The 18,269-nt window shown below is 46.1% G+C and overlaps 1 protein-coding gene across 1 annotated transcript; it reads right to left on the bottom strand.

Annotated features, from left to right (window-relative positions):
• Positions 1–17,050: 17,050 nt before the first annotated feature.
• Positions 17,051–18,069, bottom strand: LOC114682271 (eosinophil cationic protein-like). Its single transcript, XM_028856126.2, has 2 exons — positions 17,878–18,069; positions 17,051–17,712 (listed from the first exon to the last, which is right to left on the bottom strand). Exons 1-2 carry the CDS (start codon positions 17,963–17,965, stop codon positions 17,234–17,236), a joined length of 567 nt encoding a protein of 188 aa, XP_028711959.2. The 5' UTR covers positions 17,966–18,069; the 3' UTR covers positions 17,051–17,233.
• Between the last annotated feature and the right edge of the window lie 200 nt (positions 18,070–18,269).

Raw genomic sequence — 18,269 nt, 5'->3', positions numbered from 1 at the left:
TCCGAAACAGAGTCTTCCTGGGTGTTATATTTTACCAGCTCCCATCCAAAAGCAGTAAAGAGACAATCCCAGCTACCCAAAGGTAGTGTCTAGTGAGAAAGAATTAGATCTCTTCAATTAAACAAACAGGAATTCTCTGAGAAAACCTTGGGATTCCTAATAGTCCTGGAGGAGCCCAGAATTCTCTGCTCTTGGCAAACTCTGAATCTGCCCAGCTCTACTCTCTAGCTCCCTCTATTTTCAGCAAAGCCTTGAAGCTTCTGAGATCACCCCACACTTTCTCCCCTTCTGGGACATTCCAGCTGTAGTGGTGGGATAAAGTGAGAAGCGTGGCTTTCACAAAAGACCCCCAAGTCTCCAACCCTATGGAAGGATTTTTCCAACCCCATGCCTTTTCTTGACACCCAGCATTTAGACTGAACCTTGTCAACTCATTTCAGCAATATGGAAATCCATTAAGTACAACATCTAATTTGTCTCTCTGTGGTAGAGTGCTTGTCTAAAGCCCTGGGTTCAATACCCAGGGGAAAACAGAAGAATTACTTATTAATTCATTTAATACTGACTGTAGATCTCACTTGACTTTCAGAGAATCAACCTGAGAGATACTGAGATTCCAAAACATTTAAAAGACAAGACACTAAATCAAAATGAAGAAACAGTCTTTGCTAAGAAGTAGGCATGGATGTAGAAACAGATGGAAATTGCAGAGTCCCTAGAGAAGCAGAAACATCACAAAACACATCTAAGATGGAATAAAACAAGGAATTTGAAAGTTTTCAAATAGAAAAGGGATAATAAATGAATACACATTCATAATCCACAGCATTCCCATTAATAAGGGAGTACACACTCATCCATGGTGTTCTAAGACCTTCCAGGCACTCAGTAACAAAGATTGTTTTGTCTAGTTGTTGTGGGGTAGGTATCCACCTGTTACATAATGAACTTTTCATTCTTGTGTGAAGACAATAAAAAAATCATCCTTAAATCACTAACATGTTTAACTAACATTCTGGTTACTTTACTATGACAAGCTCTGCGCTGCAGTGCATACTCTGTAGGACATTCTGCCGATGCACACCTGGCCTCCAGTAACCTTGATGGAGTACATGGAGACACTGGGTAATAAATCTACAAAGTAATTCTTGAATGAGAATGTTATCTATTAGCCACAGATAGTACCATGATATCGGTATGGATGTCCCTAGGGATCATAAAATGGGGAGTATGGGGCAGGGATGTGGTCCTCGCTTAGTCTGCATCTCTCCAGCATCACACAAAACGGGCTATGGTGCTCCACACCTGTAACCCCAGGATTCGGGGGGTGGAGGCTGAAAAATCTAATGTTCAAGGTCATTCTCAGCTATCCTCGGCCACACAGTGACTTCCTGGCCAGCCTGGGCTACCTTGAAGTGACAGAGAACCAATGAATGGACGCCGCCCACACTGGTTCTGAGTTGTAGTTTCTCACTGAGAAAAGAAAGCCCCTCCTCTGGCAACTGTCAGGTAGCCAAGGATTGCCCACTTTCCTCACCAAAATCACTAAAGACGCTAAAGGAAAGAATCTTCTTGTCTTTGGCACCCAAAGAGTGGGACTCCCATGGGTGGGTGTATCTGTAGATGAGGACAAACCTCTTAGCCAGCCTGGGAAAGGTAAAAGGCAAAGGATTTATAAACACAACGCAGGTCTCCAGACAGCCCTGCTGGCCTAAGAAGGGAACTGAAGATCACAGAGGCATCACCAGGAAAATTAGGTAAACTAACGCAGTCCACCAATCACAGCTCAGAAGGGCTTCCCTACCCTCTCTTGTAACTACCTCACCTGTCTATGGAGATACCAGAGTGCTAAACCCGGAGGTGCCCGTGCTCCAGATTCTATCAGAACAGAACAATGAGCAAGCCTCTTCAGCAGAGGGAGGTGTCAGGAGGCTTCCAAAGCATGGCTGATGCTGAAATGGCAGCTTAAGGGATCACCCTTCTGATGTAGCCTGTTTACAGTGCGGTGTCCCAGCAGGAGGAGGAAGTGGACCTGGGAAAGAGGAGTAGAAACAGTTGATCCCATGTACTGACAGATCTGCTGGGGCTACAAGAACTTCATTCCAGGGAGGATCGTGGTTAGACTGGATTCCAGAAAAGCTCTTTCCGGTGCAGCCAAACTGGAAAGCTTGTCACACCAGCAAACACTCACAACTGCCTTTGTGCAATCTGAAGGGAGCAAGTTCGGTACTAAAACGTCTGGGCGCGCGGTGGCTATAACAGGCTCAGAAATATGTTCTTTGAAAGTTAGACCATGTTTATGCTTCACATATATTTTTTTTTATTCACCTATTAACTTTCAGACCTCTGTCAATAACCATTACTTGGTTTCTCCGCTGCCTGTGTTAAGGGAGAGTTCTGGATTCCCTATCGGCTGGATCCAGGTGACAGACCGCCCCCTGCCGGCCAATGCAGCAACTCCAGGGTGGTGAAGCGGCTTGCCTCTCCGGCTGTGCCAGGCTGGACGCTGAAGGATTTGTATGAGGGTGGGGAGTCTCTGTGTCTGCAGAGGCAGGGAAATTTGTAAGAAAGTTTCTGTCCAGGCTGAAGAGATGGCTCAGCACCTAAAAGCACTGGCTGCTCTTCCATAAGACCCAGGTTTGACTTCCCGCATCCACAGGACAGCTAACAACAGTAACTCCAGTTCCAGGTGGATCTATCACCCTCTTCTGGCCTCTATGGGCACTACACACGTGGTACACTGGCTCATGCAGGAAAAACACCAACATACATACATACATACATACATACATACACACACACACACACACACACACACACACACACACACACACGCCCACATACTCATATATATATACACACACACACACGCCCACACACACACACACACGCCCACACACACGCCCACACACTCAGGCGTGTGTGTGTGTGTGTGTGTGTGTGTGTGTGTGTATACACCTTTTTTTTAAAGTTGCTATTTGTTCTAGTTGCCAGGTGACTTCCACAAGACTTCCCTGCTTCCTTTGTCTGAGGGATTTCACCAGCTGGGTGGGTGGATTGATAAGTTTTGAATCCCCGCAACACTGCCAATGTAATAAGTCAAATCAAACCGAATTAATAAATCCAGGTTTAAGGAACAGAGCAAAGCAATCCTGGGTGACCCTTGGAAAGGCAGTGGAAGGGTCGGTCACATGGCAAATATGGCTACCAGGCCTTAAGTGACCTGTAGACTTGGTCTTAAGCAGCCCCAGGGAGGGGCTGGCTTTGGCAGGCTTTGAGGGGGCAGGGTCCGGGAGAGAGGTGGGGGATGGGGGATTGAGGTGGATCTTTCCCCAGAACATCCCAGACTCTTTGGGTATATGGGTGCCAGGGGATGAGTGGAGCTTCTACCAGAACAGTCTACTTCGTAGGTAGGAAGAGATCTGAGTCCCTGTCCCCGTCCACTTGATGTCTGCTCTCTGCTGTTCCTGAGAGACCCAGGCTCGTTCTCCTTTCAGACACTCCTCCCTGGATGTGGGCACTCAGAGCTAATCCAGGTCTGTAGAGTGCTTGACTGTCACCTGTGCTGTGGCTTGGAGATGGTCAGACGTTCAAAGTTAATTCCTGCGTGAGATGTGAAGGGAGTGGAAATGCAGTAAGACTGGTGAGTAGAGATGGCCTGCAGAAGGTGTTTCTGACTAAATCACTTCATTGGAGGGGAATCCCATGATCGGATCCTGAGAGCTTGAGAGAATAGGGACAGAGGCCAGCTTTACATCTTAGAAAACCATCTAACTCAGCCTATGAGAAAATCCTGAAACCAATTGCAAGTTGCTGATCAAGACAGATCCTGTTGAGAAGGGCCTGTGTCCTCCCTGTGCATGGAGCCTTTGATGAGGGACTGGTTATGGGACTTGAGGTCGTTCTCAGAGGTGTCCCTTCTATGTCCTTAGCTCAGGACTCCTGAAGGAAAAGCAGTCAGAAGAACCCCACCTGTGTTCTCTCAGCACCCCAGATCATCTTTCATCCTTCTCAAGTACTGTGGGCTTAGTTGCTCAGAGACTGACAGGAATTCGGTATTGGCTCCAAGTACAGCAGCCACATTTGAGGGTTTCTTACACCTCAGCCCTTGGAGCAACTAGAATAAAAAATTCCACCAGGAGAGAGAAAGGTGAAAGGAATGAGTGAGTGGTAAGGGGAGGTTGGAAGGAGCCTGCATGGCCGGGAAGAGGGGGAAAGATGCATTATGGGTCGAAGGCTGAGGAGTAGAGTGGATTCTTGAACATGGCGTGTGCAGTATCTGTTCTTGTTAATAAATATTGTTAGTCAGATGACCATGATGTGTCAGGCAGTGGTGTGTGGGCTGCAGTTTGCCTTTGTGAGCCTAAGGCTCTCAGGGAGAGGGTCAAAATGATTCAGTCCATAATTCTTCCAGGAAAGTCTTCTGTGACTGCTTGAGTCCAGGAACCACATCCTCAGAACCATGTTCCTTCTCTTCGTGTCCTCATCCTGTGTGTGTTTGAAAACTTACTTTGCAATTATCTTATGACTATATGTGTTTCATGTAAGATGGTCAGTTCCATGAGAGCAGAGCTTGTGTGTGTGTGTGTGTGTGTGTGTGTGTGTGTGTGTGTGTGTGTGTGCTGTTCATAACCATATTACTTTAACATACTAAAGCTCAAAAATGTTTACTGATTTTTGAGTGAATGAAATGCTTGCTACACAAGTAACTGTTGCACACTGTATGTGAATTGTATATAATTAAATGCTTTCACAGCTGTAGGAGAAAATATAAAATTATCTTTATTTTTAAAACACAAAAAAAACTGTGATAAAAGATGGAATCATTTGTCACAGCAGAGGTGATACAGTGCAGAGATGATGTAGTGCAGAGGTGAGGTAATACAAAGGTGATGTAATGCAGAGGTGATGCAGTGCAGAGGTAATGTAATGCAGAGATGATGTAATGCAGAGGTGATACAGTGCAGAGATGATGTAGTGCAGAGGTGAGGTAATACAAAGGTGATGTAATGCAGAGGTGATGCAGTGCAGAGGTAATGTAATACAGAGATGATGGAATGCAGAGATGATGCAAGGCAGAGGTGATGGGATGCAGAGATGATGCAAGGCAGAGGTGATGGAATGCAGAGGTGGCATCTGAGTCACAATGTTATCCTGACCCTTTATGCAGTGATATCCAGGGATGTTTTGCACTTTATTTTATGAGCACCAATTAATTATGTGTATGTGTTCATGTGGGAGTGTCCAAGCACACAATTATCCACGTGTGTGAGGCCAGAGGTCAAAGTTGAGCTTCTTCCTCACTTGCTCTCCACTTCATTTTTTGAGTCAGGGTCTCTCACTCAATCTGGAGCTCACCAATGTGTCTCTGCTGAGTGGACGGCCAGTGAGCTCCAGAGATCAGCTTGTCTCTGCCTCCCTGGGCTGGGTTACTGACTGAACCATTTCCTTAGACCCTGGAGACAGGATTTTGTTGTTGTTGTTGCTTGTTTTTGTTTGTTTGTTTAGTCCTGGCTGGCTTGGAATTTGCTGTGTAGATCAGGCTGGCCTCAGGCTCACAGAGAACCACTTGAGTTTGCCTCTCAAGCGCTGAGGGCTAGTGCTACCATGGCTGTGGGAGCCCATTTTCAGGTTTCCTGTGAGTTTACCCAGCAGGTCTGCATAGAGAGGGTGGCTGGACCACAGGCCTGAGTGCAGGTGTCTGAGATGGTCTGCACTGGGCTGTGCTGGAAGGAGGTCTTTTGCTCCACCCCTTGTCATGTCTATAAACACCCTAGGGCAGAGACAGGGCCCGATAGAATAGGCTCCAGGCCCTCTTGAGGCTATCCTGTATTTTCTGTCTGTTTCTAACTCAAAGTTCATTATGAAATCACTCCTTCCTTTGCCTTGAAATCCATTCTTTTCAAAAAAACATTGTCTTTCTGGGCGGCAGTGGCACATGCATTTAATTCCAGCACTTAGGAGGCAGAGTCAGGCAGATCTCTGTGAGTTTGAGGCCAGCCTGGTGTACAGAGCGAGATCCAAGGCTATACAGAGAAACCCTGTCTCAAAAAAAAAAAAAAGTTATTTTTCTGATGTCCTAAGAACATCACAGTTAAACCGCCCTAAGCAAGAGTGTATCGTTATGGGCTAACAAGTCGATTATCAGAGCTCAGATGAGGAAAGCAGAATTCAGTCTCTTCCTCCACTCCGCTATGGCTTCTGTCTTGGTTTGGTTTTCAGGCAGGTGTCCCACGGGGACTGGGAAGGTGGTGCTTTTGTGGGACTCTTTCTGGATTAGCGCTCTGACCCCAATGGGAGCAGAAGAGAGATGGTGTCACCAGTGTACAGAAACCAGGACAGCTCCTGGAAGGCTGGATCCCAGGTCTATTTGTGTTCTCAGTTTATACTCTAAGACCCCAAGGTGGGGTGGGCAAGCCAGGAAGACTTTACAGCAGCATGCTTGGCAGTCAGCAGGTTAGAGGTAGCCAGCCATTGCTTCAGCTAGTTCTCCAGGTCATTCTGTTTCAGGTAACAGCGGAGTCGTGCTTGGCAAATAGGCAGAAGAAGCAGTGTAAGTAAATTACTAATAAGTCAACAAATCAGTACTTAATCATTGGTCTTTTCTACCTATTCTGCTTCATCAGAAGCAGCTCCAAACCCTGCAGGGTCTCAAGAGTAAGTAAAGTGGGAAAGGCTCCCACCTTCCTCCCCCAACCCTCTCAAGCCAATGTTTGTGAATGTCAAGGTTCTCTCTCAGAATTAACACCGGGATCCTAGGAGCAAGTGGCTCTTGCTGATCACATCAGGGGTGGTCCAGGAGCCCTGTTGGTCCACAAACGCTTCTGTGGTAGCTGGGAGGCCCCTCCCTTTCCAATCACATATGGATATAAAGGTAAATTTATATATTTCAACAAAACCATGGTGTAGAATGGCATAGAAAAGCAGATCTGGGAATTAAGCTGTCAGCCACTAAAGAGATTTTGAAAATATAATTTGGTGTCAATTTCTCCTATTAATCTTTTTGTTTTGAGAAAGATGGACTTACTAGCCAGACCTGGTAACACCGCACCTTAAATTCAAGCACTTGGGAGGTGGAGGCAGGAGGATCAGGAGTTCAAAGTGATCTTTGGCTGCACAAAGAATTGGAGTCATCCTATGCTACAAGAGACCCTGTTTCAAGACACATCCGACCAAAACCCATTGTAGTAATTGCCCAAACCAAATGAAAACAAAACAAAAAAAAAATTGGATTACTTCAAAAAACTGTGATACTCATGTGAATATGCTATATTAAGCAGTTTATATGACTTGGTTGATTTAAAATACTTTAGTTCTAAATTTTTGTTTTTGGTGACAGGGTTTCTCTGTGTAGCCCTGGCTGTCCTAGAACTTTGCTCTGTAGACCAGGCTGGCCTCAAACGGAGAAATCTATGTGCCTCTGGCTTCCCAGTGCTGGGATTAGAAGTGTGTGCCACCACTGCCTGGCCAGTTCTAACTCCTATGGAAATGAATATGAACAGATACTGTAAAATAAACAAAAGGTGTTTTTGAGTCTTGGCAGTGACTTGTTTGTTTGTTTGTTTGTTTGGTTGGTTGGTTGGTTGGTATTTGGTGTTTGTAAGCAGACTATTCTGTCTCATTAACCTGCTCAACAAATAACCACGAAAGATTTAATAATAACTATAAATGCTTGGCCACTAACTTAGGATTCCTTCTAGCTGACTCTGACCTTTTAAATGATCACATATTTCTTGTCTGCCCTCTGCCACATGGCAGTACTATCTCTGAGCGCAGCATGCTCACCATGCTTCAGCCAGTGTCTGCTCCCCACTGTCTTCTTCCCAGCCTCCTCTGTGGTCTTGCTGTCCCCGCTGTCCCTCCTGCCTGGCTACCAGCCAGTCAACCCCTTTATTAAACTAACCAGAAGGTGCCTTGGCAAAGACCCGTCTTCACAGTCTATAAAAAGATTATTCCACGACAGGCTTTTGGTTTTTTAAGAATTGGTTTTTCTACGGAGCCCTAGCTGTCCTGGAACTCACTCTGTAGACCAGGCTGGGCTTGAACTCAGAGATCCGCCTGCCTCTGCCTCCCAAGGGCCGGGATTAAAAACATGTGCCACCACTGTCCAGCAGGTTTTGACAATTTTTAGGGTATAAAATGACACCGAGATCCAGATGTTTATGGGAATGAGACTGAGGCTGGAGCGAGGTGGCTCAACCAGCAAAGGCCCCAGTGTTCAAGTCTGACCACCTGAGTTTGATTCCTTTAACCTGCGTAAAGGTGGAAAAAGGAAACCGACTCCACAGAGCTGACCTCTGACCTCCACATCCCTCCTCTATTACTTAACAAGAATATAAAAGAAAGGCTGAAGAGATGACTCGGTGGTTAAAAGCATTGGCTGCTCTTGCAGAAGACCTAGGTTTGGTTACCAGACCCATATGACAGCTGACAACCATCTGTGACTTCAGTTTCTGGGGATCCAATGCCCTTTCCTGGCTTCTGGGAACAAAAGGCACAAACGTGGCGCATATGCATCCATGCAGACAAACACTCACACGAGTAAATCTTTTCCTTTAAGGAAATGAATATTAGCCGGGCAGAGAGGGCCTTTAACCCCAGCACTCGGGAGGCAGAGCCAGGTGGATCCCTGTGAGTTCGAGGCCAGCCTGGTCTACAGACCAGTTCCAGGAAAGGCACCAAAACAACACAGAGAAACCCTGTCTCGAAAAACCAAAAAAAAAAAAAAAAAAGAAAGAAAGAAAGAAAAGAAAAAAAAAAGAATCTTATGAGTTGTTTGTTTAGTTGGTAAAGTGTTTGCCACATAAGCTCCTCAGAAACCTTGGGGAAAGGCTGAGGGTGGTGTGCACGTGAAAAACAACTTCCTCCAGTGAAAATCCACCTCACAAAGGTTTTACAATCTTCTTAGAGTGGCTCCCTCTGTAGACCAAGTGTTCAAACACACGCGCCTACGGAGAACATTTCACATTCAATTCACAAAATCATGTGATAGGATCAGAATCCCCACAGAGGGGCTCTGAGAGACTTCTGTGTGAAGCTGTGAAGGTGAAGCCTCAGTTTCAGTGAAGACCCCAGGATGCTGACGATGCTAGGAACATAGGACATCTGCTGAAAACAGCCACAGATGTGGAGTGGAGCCAACCCAAGAGAGATTTTGTATGTGTATGTGTGCTTCAGGGGGCAGAGTTGAGGGGTGGGGCTTCCTAAGGTTTCTGTAGTCTAGGTGATCCCCACATAAGTCCCAGATGCCAGACAGACATGGAGTGTCAGGATTTGGAATTACTTGCTGGGTTTGTTTCAAAATTTCTTTACTATATCCAGCTACTCCCCGTGGGAATGGGACTGTGTTCTTGTGCCATTTTATATTGGTAACATGGGCATTGCTTTTGGTTTTACAGGAGCTCATAGTAAAGAGATGTTCTTGTGTCTCAGAAGAGATGTGGACATCAGACTTCTAAACATTGCTGGGCTGTTGCAGGCTATAGGGACATTTGGAGCTGGACCAAACACATTTTGCATCACGAGACGGCCCCGAGCCTATTGGTACCACAGGCAGACTGTTGTGTTGAACATGGAATGTACCTCTTAGGTTCACATAGAGAACATCCTTGTTCTCTAGCTGGTTTTGTTATTTGAGAAGGTTGTGGAGGAAGTGGGTCTTTGGGGCCAGGTCTTGGGGCTTCATAGCTGAGTCCCATATCCTGTTCACTCTCTGCTTTCTGAATGTGGACACAATGTGACCGGCTATCCTTCGGCATGTACTACCATGACTACCCTGCCTGCTGCCATGACTTTGGCAGATGCTGGACTGTATCCCTCTGGAACTGTAAGCCAAAATTAACTCGTTCTCTCAAGTTGCTTTTGCCCTATTTTATCACAGCAGTGAGAAATTAGCCAAGGCTGTAGTTGTTTACTTTCAAACAGGAGTTGGTAATCACTGGAGATTGCCAGCAATACACTTGGACAGACTTCCCTCATGGGTTCAGGGAATGCTTCTGTCTTTTTGCTAGGGAATTAGAAAGATGTCTTAGGGACCTAGTTTAATCATAAGGAATCATTCTAGAATATAAAGATATTCTTTTGATATGGATCCCTCCTAAGAAAATTTTAAACCAAAATACTATTAGTGTCTTCAACTTTCTAGCCTCTTGTGGTTCCCAGGTCTCCCAGAAAAAGACCCAGACAACTCAGCAAAAGTCACCATATTTGGCCTGTATCTCAGCTTCTGCAGCACAATGGCAATCCCAATGTAGCTTTGAGTCACAATTGGACCAGTTACACCTAAGATAAAGGTGGACTTTGCTCCCTTTGGGGGTGCTGGATATTGAATCTTGGTTCCCAGTTTTACATTAATGGAAAAACCTCTCTATGAGGCTATCAAGAGCACGTACTTGGGTTTTCTTAACTGGGAGGGTCAACTGAAACAATCTTTAACCAGATGAAGCAGGTAGAAAATCAAGACATTGCTCTCAGGACATTTCAAAGACATTAGATGTTGCAGCATAGGAATGGCCGCCAGTCCAAAGGCTCTTGGAGCCAAAGCACTATAGTTGAAGATGCTTCCAAGCTGTCTTTGGAGGCAATGATTAGAAACTCTCAGACACCACCAGGTGAAGTCTACACTAGAATTAAAGGGCTACATATGGTTAACTGGAAGTAGACTAATAACTATCAGAGGAGCTTCCTAGACAACCAGAGGGAACTATCAAAACCTGTGTTATCCCAAATCTGCTTCATTTGTGGTAGTAGTGACTTCCTATCTGGTACACTGTGTGCTGAGAGTGTCTCCTTCACCAGTGCCAGACAGGCTGACTCAGGATCAGCCCCTGGACAATTGGGGTGGATACTGTTTCCTGATTAGGGTAGTTACCTTCTGAGTGGAAAGTGCAAGACATAGAGAGTGGTCACCTAGAGAGAAATAATTGAGTCTACTGCATTATGACATTCTATCTTGGATCCAAAGGCCAAAAAACTAAGCTCTAATATGGGCACTCATTCTATGTTTAGATTTTTTTAAAAATTACCTACACAGCCGGGCGGTGGTGGCGCACGCCTTCAATCCTAGCACTTGGGAGGCAGAGCCAGGCGGATCTCTGTGAGTTCGAGGCCAGCCTGGGCTACCAAGTGAGCTCCAGGAAAGGCGCAAAGCTACACAGAGAAAACCAAAAAAAAAAAAAAAAAAAAATTACCTACACTGCTTTTAAGAACATCCTCATGATGTTGCATGCCCATGCTGTCATGTCTGGAGAATTTGAAGAAGGTTAACAGCCAACAACTCACCCATAAAACATAAACAAGAGAGGCTAAATCTATTGGAAGCTATCTGACCTCCTTGTCAAGGGTCAGTCATCTACTGGAAGGCCATCAGAAGGACATGTCTGATAATACCCAAGGCATAGAGATAGTCAAAGATCCCCTGAGAATTAGTACTTCTCTTTCCTAAAACAGATGATGGAAAATCAAATGTACATCATTTCTCCAGGTCACAAAGCACAAGGGACAACTGAAACTGGCCAGGGACCAATGTGGGAAATAAAACACTTTCCCTTCCAGGTCCTCCAGTGAAGACAATTCAGGGGACGCATGTCTCATTCCATCAGGGAGGATGCTCCTCTGGAAATGATTAGAATCACTTCTACTCTTCCTGGGGTAGAGACTGACCCCAGTAAAGCAAGTGTGTCAGACCTACACTCTTCACAGCTCTGCTGCCCCATCCTCTGCCACCCCTCAGACAAAGCCAGAGGAGAGGCCCCTGTTCCTGTGAGGACTGCAGACAGAATGCACTGCTTTGTCTCCGTGGACCGGCTTCAAACATCTGTTAGTGTTTGTACACACCGTCACTGGCTGGATAAAAAGACCACTGGGGCTGAAAAGACCACAGAGGGAGAAATGCCCCCCCCCAAAGGGACAATATCCCATGGTTTAGTCTCCCCTGGTCATTAGAGTCATTAATGGACCTTCCTTTCCACCACAGGTGACTCAATCTATGTCCAGGACTCAAGGATAAAATATTACCCGCACTCTGATTGGAAGCCCCAAGCCTCAGGCAGTGTTAAAAGGCTTAACCAAGCTCTTAAACAGATCCCAGCTAAACTTTGCCAAAAACCTCTGATAACGGCTGAACCTGCTCGCATTGTGCTCAGGAACCTTAGAACAGCTCCACAAACTGACACCAAGTACAGCCCTGTTGATGTATAGGAGGCTTTTCCTTCCATGGGATCTGGTGTTAGGCTCTGAGGCCAATCAGATAACTCAGTATAGCACTCTATGTACTGGGACAGGTCCAATGAGCACTACAGGAATAAGGGAACAATGCTGTACACACCCAGTCTGGAGGGAGCTGGATTCTACTGGTCATACCCACAGATCAGTTGACTGCTCTGTGGAAGGGACCTTACCAGGTGGTCCTGAGAACCCCAATGGCTGTCAGACTGCTGGATGTTAACAGCTGGGTTATACTTTCAAGATCAAACCAGATCTCCCAAGCCCGAGTCCCCACCTGAAGTCAGGGAGGAAAACACCTACCTGTGACCCGATGAAAGCTCTCAAACTTCTGTTTAGTGAACAGAGAGAGGACCAGTGAGACGGCTCAGCGAATAAAGGCCCTGCTACGGAGCCTGATGACCTCAGTTTGAACTCCAGAACCCATATGCTGGGAGGAGAGAACCACCTTGTCCCCTTACCTCCATACACACAGACCGTGACGTGTGTGCACTCCACAACACAATACATGTGCACCTTTAAAACAGAACAAAACAGCAAAGAATCATGAATTAGTGCATGAGGGCTTGCTTGATCCTGTCAAAATGGAATCACTTCTCTAACCCAAATAAAGGAAAACCTTTCATGTTAATTCTCCTGCTTTTATTATTTTTTTCTTTGTTCTGTATAGGATAAGACATCTCTGACTCCTATTTTAATCAAGGTGGCTGATCTTGCCAATTTCTCTGATTACTGGCTTTGTCCTAAGCTAAAAATATGGTGTATCTACCCTTTAGAGGCTCCCAGTCAGTATGCAGGATTTGGCCCACACAAGAAAACCATCAACAGTGAGGAGAAATAGCCTAAGATTAAAATATTCAAATTGGAAGGTTGAGCCTTCAGGATGTGACTGAGCTAGAAAGCCACATGAATTTCTTGGTGGGGGAGGTGCATGGGGTGAGGTTTTGTTTTTATCATTTTGTTGGAAGCTGTGCATTTATAGGGATGCTCAATGTCTCCCTGTGCAATTTGTATGGAAAGGAAAAATAAGGACCACAGGGGGAACCAGAGACTGTGAGGTACCAGGCTATGAGTCTTCTTATCTAAACTTCCTGGATCCTGGGGCAAAACTGATCTCCGAGTAACCATTCTGGATCTGCCTTATTGACTGACATGCTGGGGAAAGGCCTGTGCACTCCTGTCTCAGAATAGCAGCCCTTTGTTCCCATGCCATCACAGCAAAGGCTACCCAGGACATGTCCCACAATTCACTCTTTCACCAGTGTCATTTGGAACCTGGCCTGCCAAGGTCCCCACAGGAGCATCACTTCCCCTCCAGTGTGTAAGGACCATTATTTCTTTAGAGACTATACCTCTTCTTTTGGGCGTTGGGGAACATGGAATCCTGCATCTCACCTCAAACTTTTTTATATCTGTATCTTTGAAATACATTTGGGGTCAGGGACCACCTATTACTGCAAGGTTAGAGCACATTGAATACTTCTTATGTGGAACAAGAATACTTTCTGTCCTGTCCAAGAATGGGAAGTGGGTGTATTTTTGTGCCCACCTGTTGTGAGTAATTCACCAGAGAAGGCCACTCAAATATGGGTTCAAGGCAATAGAAAGTCTTTATTAGCCTTCTGGCTAATAAACACTGAGTGTTGGGACCTGAATTCAGTCCTGAGTTTTTATGTGAGTGAGCTTTTTAATACAAAATCACATCCTGTGTTTACACACCTCAGTTGGCAAGAACTCAGCCTGAAGAAAAACTGCAGAGGCCCAAACAAGGTTAATATATGTATGGACTTTCCCAGAATTATGGCCTTTGATTTATTAGGTCTTTGTTCTCATTTTGGTGAGTGTTGCTGCCTATGTGCTGGATTTCAAGGCCTGAATGGTACTTTGATCATGGCATAAGTTGTGCTAAGGTCTAGGTCCTAGATCTAACGGCCTGTTGCACACCTTCCCAAAGAGAATTTCCAAATTTTTCGGTATATTGCCAATGTGAAGTCTTTCTTTAAGATCTCCCTCTTCACACCCTCCTTGTAGATACAAGAGAGGTGTGACCCAGGGTGAGCAAACATGCTTGAGCTCAGCATCCTGAATATTGACTACTCAGGGCTAAGATGAACAGAACTTGGGAGGATACACTGAGAAGTCTATTCTCGCCTATAGGATTTTCAACACTAGAAAGGTCCATGCAAAACCTGTCCTTGGCTTTACAGCAATCATGGAGAACACTGCTGTTGCTCTTAGGCACAGCAAGCAAGGCTGGACTCTCACAGAAATGGTCTTATGATATTGCAGGGCCTTGGTTGTCTTGGCTGCCCGGGCATTTCTGTGAGGTTTAATTAAACTTGCTGCTTTTGGATTAGCAATTCATGTAAATTTGAAGGAAGTTTTATAAAATTAGCAAGGATCATTAAAGTACATTGAAATCTTTTTTAAACCTTATTTACAATATCTATCAAGAGTCAGCTGGGCAGTGGTGGCACACGCCTTTAATCCCAGCACTCAGGAGGCAGAGGCAGGTGGATCTCTGTGAGTTCGAGGCCAACCTGGTCTACAGAGCGAGATCTAGGAAAGGCGCAAAGGTACACAGAGAAACCCTGTCTCGAAAAATTAAAAAAAAAAAAAAAAAGAGTCGTGGCCAGGCTCTCTCTTTGGGTCCACGAGGAGCTGGCTGTGGGGAATAATAGCCCCATTGGCTTCCATCTTCACACTTTGGATTGCAGCTTCGGCTTCCTCAACTTGTGAATTCATCAATAAAAGTGGTGACACTCTTAGACTACTAAGTGGTTAACCAAAACAAACAAACAAACAAACAAAAAACCTGGATTTGAAATAGAACCTTCCTCCAGCCCATGGAGAGAACAGGGTGAAAGGTATATGGTCCCTTCCTGGCAAGGTCTATTGAAGCATTAATCTAAGTTTGGTTGTTTTGTTTTGTTTTGTTTTTTTTCGAGACAGGATTTCTCTGTGTAGCTTTGCGCCTGTCCTGGATCTTACTTTGTAGACCAGGATGGACTTGAACTCACAAAGATTCCCCTGACTCTGCCTCCTGAGTGCTAGGATTAAAGGTGTGCGCCGCCACCAGGTACATTAATCTAATCTTAATCAATCAAAAATCGGGAGTCAGATATCGGGGAAAGACCTGGAAGATCAGAGACCGGGAGCAGCTGCCCGTTGCTTCGTCCCCCTCCTTCCTGAATCCACCCCAAAGGCTGAGATCCTGTCTACACCTCACCTTATCACTTCCTGTCTCCACTTCCTGAGTGCCGGGATTAAAGGTGTGCGCCACCACTGACAGGCTCTTTGAGCTTGTTTTATTTATTTACCTGTCTATCTATTTACTTATTTTATTTTTTAAGGACATTTGATCTCTCTGTCTCCGTCTCTCTCCATCCCCTCCCTGTGGTATGTAACAGGATTGCATGGTTCTTATCTAGTGTAGATTTCCTTTACTTGTTTGGGACCTTCTTATTTATGCCCTGGACTGTCTTTTCTATGATGTATCCAGAACCTCGACATTGTACTGCTCTGTGTAATTGTCCTCTTGACACTGGACACCAATTTTTACATTCCTTTTTATCCTGACACCGTGTGTCAGAAGAGCAGGAACTTGCTTGAGTTTATTTTGCCCCATCACTGCTGTGGAGCTGTGCTGAGAACACAGTAATTGCTCAGCACGTGATCGTCGGGCGATGGAAGGAACAGGTGGATGGAGAAGCGACAGCAGGGTGGATGTGCGTGCGCGCGTGAGCGCGCGCACACAAACAGACACACGGACACACGGACACACAGACACACGGACGGGGTGGGCGGGTGGGTGACCGCTGTTCCTTCTGTTGTGAGAGACGCTGTGTTCCTGAATGGGAAGAGATAGGCTGTGGTAAAAGGCGAGACAGGCTCGCAGCTTTCTCCACAGGATGTGGCTTCAGTTTTGTGTCAGTCAGAGGATGAGACGACCTCCTGCTGACCCAATTTTACCTAAAGTCAGTGGATTATGTCAACCCCTGCAACTCCCCAATTTAGCATTCCCGTGTAAAGTGCAGATGCCACACACCAACCTGAAGAGCAGAATCTGTATTTGCTACCCCAGAGGAATAGTTTCCCTGCAGCCCTGCAGGGAATTATCCACTGAGAGCCAGAAGTGCCGCCACTGTCCAGTGGTGGGGAGAGACCATGGGCTGCATCTGGGGCCCCACAAAGGAGGAGCAAAGGCAAAGCTGGGGATCCAGACTGAGAGAGAGAGGTACAGACCTGATGATGTCACACCTCTGCTGCATTCTGCACCAGACACTGCGTGAAGACTCACACTGTCACATCAGCTGATGATGTGTTTGCCCGTGTCTTTTAAGAGATAGCCCTTTCCTGATCTTCACTCATTCCTGACACAGTTCTGTACTCAGGAGTCAGGGCTGGACCTCTTATTATTCATCTCCTTTCTGTGTGGTTTCCAGTTCCCTTATCTTGGCATCTGTGCCTTCCTGGTTTGTGTTGAATGATCTCACAGTCATTCACCACCAAGGACAGCTATGCAGGGGAGAGGTATGGAATAGCCTCATGGAGAAATTCCACTTCTCTGGTCCCCTCTACCAGTCACTTCTTTCCCACAGATGAACTTCAGGGAAGAAGCACTGTAGGAACTTTCTGGAAAAATGTCCATCTCTGCTCATACTCAAATTTGTTCCCCAGGGACTGGGTAGATGGCTCACTTGGTAGAGAGCTTGTTATGGGAGTATGAGGACCTGTCTCAGCACACACACACACACACACACACACACACACACACACACTCACTCACTCACTCACGCACACGCGCACAGATATGCAGAGATCCACATGAATATGCAAAGGTGTTTATTGAGTAGAAAAGATATCTGTTCAGCTACATTTGAAGGGAGTCAGGGACAGGCTTCACAAGGACAGGTGCTCGTGGCAGCGCAGACAGAGGAACTGGATCTTCACTACTACAACCATGGAACTAGCAGTTAGAGAGCGAAGACACAAAGTACTGGTACTGGGGCTAAAATATCCCATCCAAGTGAACCGGAACAATCGGATAGGAGCCGTTGTCTTGTGGGGTACTAATGTTACAAGCAACTCTGTAGAACTTCCTTGCCTGTGTCGTTTGGTATTGGCATTGTGTATAATGGCTTCCTGGAGTTGTGAGGTTACAGTAAGTCAAAGACACCGGAGCTGAACTATTATGACAATTTGAATGTGTCCTGTTCCTGCAGGGAACATTCATACTGCCACACACACCAACGACAGCAGCAAAGCTTGTATGAAGAAAAGTATTCTTGTCCTTGCACCGTCCTGTATGCCGGTTGACACTCCTCATTGCAGCAGTGCATCGGGGGCTGGTCATAATTACATGCTGGATTTCAAACCACTGGGACGGGGTTAAATGGGCAGGGATCTGGAATGAGGCAACCACCATGACAAGTCCCAGCAGCAGCAGGAGACAAAGTCGGGACTCAAGCAGCTTCACACCCATGTTTCCTGTGAGAACAGAAGAGCAGTGACTACTCCCCATCTTGGCTCACTTTTTCCTAACTCCCCCTGAAGGCCCTCTGCCTGTGCTGGGGCCTCACAGTTCCCTTTCTCCTGGACACGGCCCCATCCCTGCCCCTCCTGTCCCAGCCTTAGAGCTCAGTGTCTTCTTACCCAGTCTGTGCTGTGGCTCCTGTGAGAACACGAGGCTGGTTGTCCTGGAAATCAGGGATAACGGGTGAGCTCCACTGGGCCCATACATATAGAGCAGCCCTGTGGGTGGAGCTGGCAGAGCCAGGTGGCTGGAGTCTTCAACATGCAGAACCCACAGACGGGCACATCGCCTCCTTGTGCAACTTCTGTTTCTTCACTTGGCCAACCAACGGATCCCTGACAGCAATGCTGTTAACTCTGCTGTAAGGAATCTAACTCCGAGTCATCTTGCCCAGGACAGTTTGAAGTCTGACTATGAATTCTGCACAAAGATCTGTGTAGCCCCTGCTGACTGGCTGCAGATTTTGTGACTGTGACCATGTTACAGACAGACCAAGGTTCCTGATAGCCTG

Source organism: Peromyscus leucopus, chromosome 9 (assembly GCF_004664715.2).
Source record: "Peromyscus leucopus breed LL Stock chromosome 9, UCI_PerLeu_2.1, whole genome shotgun sequence".
NCBI lineage: Eukaryota > Metazoa > Chordata > Mammalia > Rodentia > Cricetidae > Peromyscus > Peromyscus leucopus.
The sequence above is the reverse complement of the archived record's forward strand: the minus strand, read 5'-3'. Positions and strand labels throughout refer to the sequence as shown.